Genomic DNA, 9,033 nt, shown 5'->3' with positions numbered 1-9,033 from the left:
ATAAAAAAGTTAATAAAAAAAATTAGAAGAAGGCGATCTTATTTATAATACTAATAATTTTATAATAAAATATAAATAAAATGAAATTAGTTGACAGGGTTCATTATAAAAATATTAGTAAATAAAAAATAAATGAGACAATTATTTACGAATAAATAAAAATGGTAAATTTGGGCGATTAATGATGAACTGAGTACATTGAATACTTAAACAACCCTACTAACACATACTTAAATTAAATTTTGAAATTATTTATTTATTGTACATTTTTCAGATAAATGAAATGCTTTTATGAAAAAAAAATACTCTCTCCGTCTTATAATAGATGTTACACTTTCCTTTTTAGTTTATTCCATTAAAAATACTCCTCACATTTCTATTTTTAGAAAAAAAACTACTCCATTTCTTACTCTCTCCATTCAACACAAACATCTCCTAAATTTATGTGTCATTATCTAAGTGTGTTAATCTATTATGAATGTTAAATTAATCTCATAAAGTGGGCGCTTATAAATTTAATTTTATTAACGTTGTGAAAACATTTTTATATTTGTAAGATGAAAACCTTTCCAAGTTCCAACCTTCCAGAAACTTCCTGCAACTCCTGGAGGAGAATGGCGCAGGCATCTCGCGGCTCACAGTCACCCACGTGGAATGTAGGCCACGTTAGTATCCGACGTGTCACCATTGCCTGCCCGAAATTGATACGCTCCATTTGTCTTTTTTTCTTTTCTGTTTTCCCTTTTTTTTCCTCCATTGCTTTAGGGCACTTTTCCCTCTCAACTTAGCTCAGCTTGTCATTTCTCTGTAGTCTCAACGATTTTGATTTTCCCTTCTTGTTGTTGTTTGCTGAAATTAGGAAGTTAATTTATTCAATTTCAAGTCCAAAGGGATAAAGGAATGAATGTTGATGGGGAAGGAGGTGAAGAAGGTATGAAAATGGAGGAGAAGTTGGTGTATATGTGGGGGTATTTGCCCGGAGCATTGCCGCAGAGAGCGCCTATTTTGTCGCCGGTGGTGGTCCGGCTTCCGCCCGGCGAGAATGCGTGGAAGGATGTTTGTGGCGGTGGCTGTGGTTTCGCCATGGCTATTTCAGGTAATTTGGAGCTTTTGTTTCTGCAAAAAACTTCAACTTTCTCCGTTTTGAATTCTGGATTTGAAGTTTCCTTCCAAATCTCTAGAGTTAATATTGCATCGAAAGTTTTATGGTCTATTGGTTGACTTCTGTTTGAGAGTTCTGTTATTTTTCAATTTTGTTTTCTTTTTCAAACAGATGAAATTCTCAATTCTTGGTAATTTTGTACTAATTAGTTTGTGGCGGATGAAGGACTCCTTGGTGAAATTATGCCAATTTTTATCTTTGGAAAAACATTATTGAAGATTTGTTATGCTTCTTGAGCCAAGTTGTCTTATTCATAATGCATTAGTTATTAAAAGAATGTGAAATATGGTGCATTTTGCTATGTCCTCGAGTTTAACTTGAGAGAGATTTAAGCAGTTATAAGTTCATTGCCTTTTTCCAGACTCAGGGAAGCTCATTACATGGGGATCGACTGATGACTTGGGACAAAGCTATGTGACATCTGGGAAGCATGGGGTAATGGAAAGTTACATACTTTTTTCTACTTGTAGTTTAGCTTTTGCAATTACCTTGTCCATAACCTGCTCTTTTCATCGATGTTGTTAAGGAAATGCCAGAGCCTTTTCCGCTTCCTGAAGAGGCCATAATAGCAAAAGCGGCTGCTGGTTGGGCACACTGTGTTTCTGCAACAGGTATGGATGAAGTGTTTATGATAAAAAAGAGAACTTGATGCTATTTTACATATAAAAGCATGTGCAAAGGTATAAGGTAAATTTGAACTAAAAGGAACTTAACTAGCCTGCTTTAGCTTATTGGGCTATCAAATGTAGTTATAAACTAATGGCCATTTAAAAGGAAAGAGAACCGAAAACCTATTCCTAGAGTACAGCATGTATTCTTGATTTGCATGTTTTGTAAGCCGTGTAATTTGTACTTTTTTTTTTGTATCAATTCCTTGATATTTTAATGGTTGGATGCAGTCATTGGGGAGGTTTACACTTGGGGATGGAAAGAATGTGTACCTTCTGGCAAGGTCATTGGGGATCCTTCCACTGGTTTAAACACAGAGAAGGGTTCACTAATGACTGATCAAGGTATTGCTTTATGGTCTCTGGGCCAGTGATGTACAAATTTCTGTATTCAATGTACACATAATGACTTATTGCAGAGTGACTCTATTACAGTAAGTCCTCGTTCTCATGCGAAATCCAGTGATGGTAGAGGAGCTGATGAAACTTCTAAAAGGAGACGTGTTTCACCAGCTAGGCATTCTGCTGAGAGCTCATCTGGTGATGAAACTCTTTCAGCATTCCCTTGTTTAGTAGATCTTAACCCAGGTGTAAGGATTGCATCTGTTGCTGCCGGTGGTCGCCACACCTTAGCATTGTCAGGTACACATTTTGTTCATTGTTTGATTTCAATATTGCGCTCCTTTATCAGCAGAGATGTTATTTTACTTTGCTTGTCAAAGTTACAGATGTGGGACAAGTGTGGGGTTGGGGCTATGGAGGTGAGGGGCAGTTGGGTTTGGGATCACGAATTAGAATGGTATCCTCTCCTCATCCTGTACCATGCATTGATTCATCTTTCAACAAGGGTCGTTCTCTGGGTCTTTCTGGTGGAAACATGGGTTCAGATAGCCAGGGATTTCGAGTTCCCGGAAACTATGTAAAAGCAATCGCTTGTGGAGGTAGACATAGTGCAGTCATCACAGGTATTTCAAATACTAGATACTATTTCCTCATTTATTCAGCTTTCTGTATTTTCCAATCAATTGTGTGATGTACTTTATGTAGAATACTCCATTTAGCTGCAGTATTAACATTGGAAATGGTTGTCTGATGTAAATTGTTGTTTCAACAGATGCTGGTGCCCTGCTAACTTTTGGTTGGGGATTATATGGGCAGGTGAGACTTGAGAGTATAAGTTATTTATGCTTGTGATTGAGTGTTAGATTTCAATGTTAATATATATTAGCTGTTGTTGCACCAAGATTCTTGAAGTAAATGTTAAGGAAGACCATTTAATTGATGATATTAATCATCTGCATCCATTCCTTAGAACAGAGCTTATGAGTTAGTATAATTTCTTTACCTCTAAACTTGAGTCTTCCATCAAGATTTCCAGCAAATGTGTGTACCAATTTGATGCATTTTCTTTTGGTAGCACCAAGCCTTATATATTTGCTCCCACCTAGCCGAACTGCTTTTCCCGATCTAGACTGTAGTGCCTCATTAGCTCATATAGATGTTGTTTCTCCGTTGTCCTGTAGTTTATATACCTCCCCTAACTGTTTCTCCATCTTGAGTAAGAACCTCATTTTCTTCTATAATCCTTGATTAGTGTGGCCAAGGAAGTACAGACGATGAGCTTAGTCCTACTTGTGTGTCTTCTTTACTTGGAGTCAAGATAGATGGTGTAGCAGCTGGACTTTGGCATACAATCTGCATTTCTGCTGATGGTGATGTTTATGCTTTTGGCGGAAACCAGTTTGGTCAGTTGGGAACTGGTGGTGATCAAGCTGAGGTACGCACAATAGCTTTTCACTGTCCGATTTCTGGGCTTTAGTTTTCTTGGCATGCCATATCTTTAGATATAATAAAAGTTAAAACCCTTTATGACATTGTGTTCTTGTGGAATTGCTAACAGACTCTGCCTCGACTCCTGGATGCTACAAGTCTGGAAAACGTCAATGTAAAAGCAGTGTCCTGTGGGGCCCGCCACAGTGCAGTTGTCACAGGTGTGTCGATCTTTGCATTACAACTAAGTGTTCTATTGGATGAAACATTATTTTCTTCCATTCTCATTAAGGCAGAAATAAATTATCAATATGGAAGTAAACAAAAAGTAGTCTTGAGTTAGTCATCTTGTGTTTCTCAAGTACCTCAACTTTGATCTAGTTAATTGCATAGTAATCTAGTAGGAAACACTAGAAGGACTTGGCTGGTTTGATATCAAAATAAAGTATTAGTTGTGCTACTTGATAGTCATTTTCTGCATTGGTATGGTTTTCAACATAAAAAATAGTGGTTTGGTTTATGCTAAACTAATTGGTTTCATTCTCTTTGTTGATGAAGAGGATGGCAAAACATTTTGCTGGGGATGGAACAAATATGGGCAGGTACCATCATATATACTTACTTATTTTGTCCATTAACTTCCAAACTACTGAATTCTTGATACTAATTACTTATGTTTTTGGCTGAGGCAGCTTGGTTTGGGTGACGTGATTGATCGGAATACTCCCTCTCAAGTAGTGATGGATGAATATGTGGCGAGAAACGTGGCATGCGGGTGGTGGCACACCCTTCTCCTTGCTGAGCCACCAAGCTGAGCATCTCCTTCCCAGCCGGGAACGGGTACAATTTTGTTATAGGTTAGTATGAGATGGGATTATTGGCATGGTGTGTGATATGTGTGGATGTGTAGCATATTCTTTAGCGGTCGACACACAGTGGCTTGGTGATCTTTTAGCAACTAGGTCTGATTAATAGTACATCTCTTCGGTGTCGATTGTCATCGCCATTGTATATTCTTACCTAATTTCTCTCCACTCTCATGTATTCTTGTCATCACTCTTCATGGTCTCTTTCTACTCTTTCTTGTTGTAATTGTACTTTTTCAGGTCTAATTTCTGATATATAAATCTTGGATTTTATCTTTTTGTGATAGTTGTGTGGAATCAGGGTTCAATAAGCATAATCAAATTTTAGAGTATGTATATTCCAAATGTCAAACAAATTAATCAGTATTGTCTGGCTCCATTTATAACCAAACAAATTAATGCAACAATACACTACTATGATCATTACATTTTTTGTCATTTGATTACATTGTATTCCAACATACTCCATTAAACAGAAATATTTGGGATGATGTATAGTATTGCCAGCAGTGTGATATTTAAGATGAGAAAAGTACATGTAATTATATACTTTCCGGTGTGTATGAAAAATAATAATCCAAGAAAGGTTCAATGCAAATTTTAGTAAAAATAGATGATTATATCAAGTGTAGAAAGGTGTACGGAAAATAGTTCAAGAAAGGTAAACTTCATTGATAGAGTGTAATGATCTCTAAGTGGTAAGCCATGTGGTTTAAAGAATGCAGTAAACAAGGTTTATATAAAAAGTTGTACTAGTAATATATATTTTGACTCCACCAAGTGATAAATTTAGCCTGAATTAAAACATTATTGATCGATATCTAGCATTCCTTAATTTGTTAACTTCAGTTGTTGGTTTAAAATAAATATACTGAAATTAAGTCAAAAAATTTTCCGAAATAAGTATATGATTGTTATACTTATAAATACATTTTTAACCACCTCTGGAGAGTGTGTTTGTCATTATATAGCCCAACTTTGGTCATAAAATTTATGCTGTTTCATAAGTCAATGTATTGGCAGTCATTACTTAATCAGAACAACACGAAATATGGCACTAGTTGAAACCTTTTAATTCCCCTTGGAATTTTGAAATGGGGGAATAAAAATGAAAGAGTTTTCTAATAAAAATGGCAAAGGAAAAGTTTTAGGATCTATATGTAACAAGTAGGATATTTTTATACTAGTACATCTCTTCGGTGTAGATTGTAATCTCCATTTTATATTAATACTAGGTCTAATTAATACAAGTATATGATTGGTATAGTTGTGTTTATTCAGAGTTCAATAGAATATTAAAATTTAGTTGTGTTGAGATTTATATATTGGGATGAGAAAAGTACATGCATAAAATAATCCGAGAAATGAGCAATACAAATTTTGGTAAACTAGTCGATCGTATTAAGAGTAGAGAAAAGGGTGTAGCCATTAAAGTATAAATATTGTGACTCGTGAGACTGTACTATTTAGCAAGAAATAAATTGACTAGTTGGTATACCGAATTATTATTGTGGGGTGAAATAGTTATCTTAATTAAAAGGTCATAATCAATGGGAAGGGGAAAATCCAAGATAACTTAGCGTCTTCTTTGACTTCTTTCTCTAAGATAATTTTTTTAATAATAGTACTAATATTCAGAGCCATTTTTTTTAATAAGGTATTAAGGTGTGCAAGAAGCAGGCCCCACAAGAATCGAACGCATGCCATGTTTTTTGTCGTGATTATTTTTTTAGTATTTTTTTTTGTTAAAGAAGATTCTTTACTTTTCTTTAAAAGGTTTGTGATTAAAACTTTCAAAAATTGGAGTAATTAATTGTAGATCATAAATTTATATTTTGTCAACTGTTCAATTTATTTATATTTTCCATTTCTCCTTTTTCTTTGCGTTTTTTTCAAATACTAAATTCTTAAAAATAGTTACTACAAGTACCATCTATCATATCATTTCCAAATATGATTAAATGAAAGATAATCAGTTTCATTCCTAAAATATAAGGACATAAAAGTGTAAAGAAACATCATAACTGAAATATGAATATAGCTTATTCTTTACATAAAAGTGTAAAGAAAAAAACTAAGGACGAAAGGACTAATTTGTAGTTAATCATATTTCCTTATTATTTTTGGTATTAATTTACATACAGTTCTTTATTCTTTTCCTTACATTTATTTTCTTGTTATGCACTACGAGATCTATTTTCATAATTATATGATTTTAATTACTTGTCATCTTTAATTTTCCTTTATCAGATAATTATTTTAGTATCATACACTACTTAATTATTATAATGAGAGTTAATAGATGTTAATGTTTTTTCAAATTTGAGAAAATACAATTCGAATTATAACTCCAGATTGCAATCATTGAGCTCTAACTATTATTTTAATTAATAATTTATTAATATTTCATTATTTTATACTCCCTCCGTCCCAAAAGAGTATGCATTCTTTCATTTTTAGTTCGTCCCACAAGAATATGCTCTTTCTAATTTTGAAATGTTTTTTCTCTCTAATGAGGTGAGATCTATTGTCCACTAACAATACTTTAATTACTTTTTCTCTCTACCTCTCTCTTACTTTACCAATTTTACATTAAAACTCGTGTCGAACCCAAAGTGCATATTCTTTGGGGACGGAGGGAGTAATAATATTACTTGTTAAATGAACTTGCTGGTTAGATTTGTTGGTTTGATTTTCCCAATTCAAAGAAAAAAAGGTGTTAATATAGGGTATTTGGCCTATTCATATACTTCATTTAACTTACTGGTCAGCTGTCCATTTATGGAACATCTTCATTTTGCAATTTAGTGGAAATTTCGATTCTTCTATTGGTATAAATGTAATACTACTGATTTTCATCGTGTGGATTATTTGTTTGTATTGTCAGGATTATTTGTTTGTATTGTCATAAACGATGCAATATTATACTATTATTTACATGTTACATCATTATAAATATTCATTTTTCTTATTATAACTACATTATTGTAATGTAAATAATCAATATTATCCAATTAGTGTGTCGTATACAAAATGTCATATTTCTATGTTTAGTACTAAAATTATGTCTTTTCTCACCTTATTAAATATCCAATTATGGTTTTTACCTATTTTAATTAATACATTTAATATAAATCACATTTAAAATTATGTGTCATTCAAGTGGTGATTTTGAATGAGACAAAGAATAATACTCCGTATTTAATAAATTGTGGAGGATGAATATATTTGAGCAAGTTTACTTTTATGCAAATAGAGTATATGTATAGATATAAATACATGTGCGTAGCGGATGTAGATATAAACATGAGTAGGGGCTGGATTTTCAATATATTAGTATTTAAAATTATATTTTAATATTATTTAGATTATGAATACTATAAGTTTTTATATAATAATATACATAAAATATGATTACATTTAATTCTTTATAATAGTAAGAAAATTTTAAAAATAAATTTAATTAAGAGCTTAAGCTCCTTGCCCACCCCATGTAATCCACTAATGATTACACGACAAAATTACATGACCGACTAATTAACTCATGTGTACTGGATCAGTTAATTAAACTTCTTTGACTAAATCGAGTATAAACGTAAGAAAGTCGTGTCATGTGGAACTTTGAAAAAATAAGAAGAATTCTTTACATCTGATCAATCACCTGAAATTTAAGTGTTTTGAAGCTACACGTATACCTATATAAGTAAATTTATAGTTAGACAACTTGTATTATTAAATATTACCTATTTCTTTTTATGATAACCAATGTTTATATAATAATATTATAAGTTAATTACAACATGCTGTGGCGGCAATGCTGACCAGCGGGCCACCAACTTACCGTCTTTAAACATCTTGGAGTCCGCTCGGGCGCCCCGGTCACCTGGGACAAGTCGAGGAGGAGGAGGAAGAGGAAGAGGAAGAGGAAGATGAATGAGGAATTAGTTCATAGAGTTTCGGGTACGTAGGGTTATACTCCATCCGTCCCGCACTACTCGCACATTTCCTTTTGGGCACGGAGATTAAGGAATGAGTGATAGACAAAGTCAACAACTACGGCTGTAGGTATAAATTGTTACTAAAAATGGAAAGAGTGCAAATAACTTGGGACGCCCAGAAAGGAAATAAGTGCAAGTAGTGCGGGACGGAGGGAGTATATTATAGGCACTTTTGTCAAAATTAGGGTGGTGATGATTAATGGAATCATAATGTTGCAATTTATAGATTAATTTGATGATCACTATGCTAAGTTTGAGGTAATTCAGACGACGATTCAATATCATACTTTAGATAGTGACGAGGATCAATGTCGACATAGGGCCCCTCCTAGTCTTGTAAAGGTACATATAAAGTAGCTAAAAGCTGGGCGAGTTAAATTAATTAACTAGACTATAATTATTTAATTTATCATATTTACTATTGAACCTCAAACTCAAATTATAAAACATATCTGGAGTACTTATTTTAAGTAGGGGTGAGTCAAAATAAATTTAATTTTTTATAAAGATATATCGAAATTGATACCAAAATAAAAAAAACACACCTAGGAAAAAAAGACATAACTAAT

General features: G+C 33.3%; 1 protein-coding gene across 2 annotated transcripts; it reads left to right on the top strand.

The window, feature by feature from the left end:
- Positions 1-747: 747 nt before the first annotated feature.
- LOC121759979 (ultraviolet-B receptor UVR8-like) lies at positions 748-4,745 on the top strand. 2 transcript variants are annotated; one of them, XM_042155570.1, is made up of 11 exons: positions 748-1,096; positions 1,524-1,597; positions 1,689-1,773; positions 2,062-2,175; positions 2,266-2,472; positions 2,553-2,795; positions 2,945-2,988; positions 3,425-3,607; positions 3,731-3,821; positions 4,159-4,202; positions 4,293-4,745. In XM_042155570.1, exons 1-11 carry the CDS (start codon positions 901-903, stop codon positions 4,413-4,415), a joined length of 1,404 nt encoding a protein of 467 aa, XP_042011504.1. In that variant the 5' UTR covers positions 748-900; the 3' UTR covers positions 4,416-4,745. The 2 variants fall into 2 exon arrangements, with proteins under 2 accessions (XP_042011504.1, XP_042011505.1); XM_042155571.1 differs by having other exon boundaries at positions 749-1,096; positions 2,559-2,795.
- Positions 4,746-9,033: the final 4,288 nt, after the last annotated feature.

This window comes from Salvia splendens, chromosome 13, assembly GCF_004379255.2.
Source record: "Salvia splendens isolate huo1 chromosome 13, SspV2, whole genome shotgun sequence".
In the NCBI taxonomy this organism is placed as follows: domain Eukaryota; kingdom Viridiplantae; phylum Streptophyta; class Magnoliopsida; order Lamiales; family Lamiaceae; genus Salvia; species Salvia splendens.
Note: the sequence above shows the minus strand (reverse complement) of the source record. Positions and strands in the feature narration are given on the sequence as shown.

What these genes read in the sequence shown, in the direction of transcription:
- LOC121759979 (XM_042155570.1), top strand. Translation starts at nt 901, where the DNA reads ATGAATGTTGATGGGGAAGGAGGTGAAGAAGGTATGAAAATGGAGGAG. An exon ending in CTGGTGGTGATCAAGCTGAG is followed by an intron (nt 3,608 to 3,730) that starts GTACGCACAATA and finishes AATTGCTAACAG; the next exon opens with ACTCTGCCTCGACTCCTGGA. An exon ending in GATGGAACAAATATGGGCAG is followed by an intron (nt 4,203 to 4,292) that starts GTACCATCATAT and finishes TGGCTGAGGCAG; the next exon opens with CTTGGTTTGGGTGACGTGAT.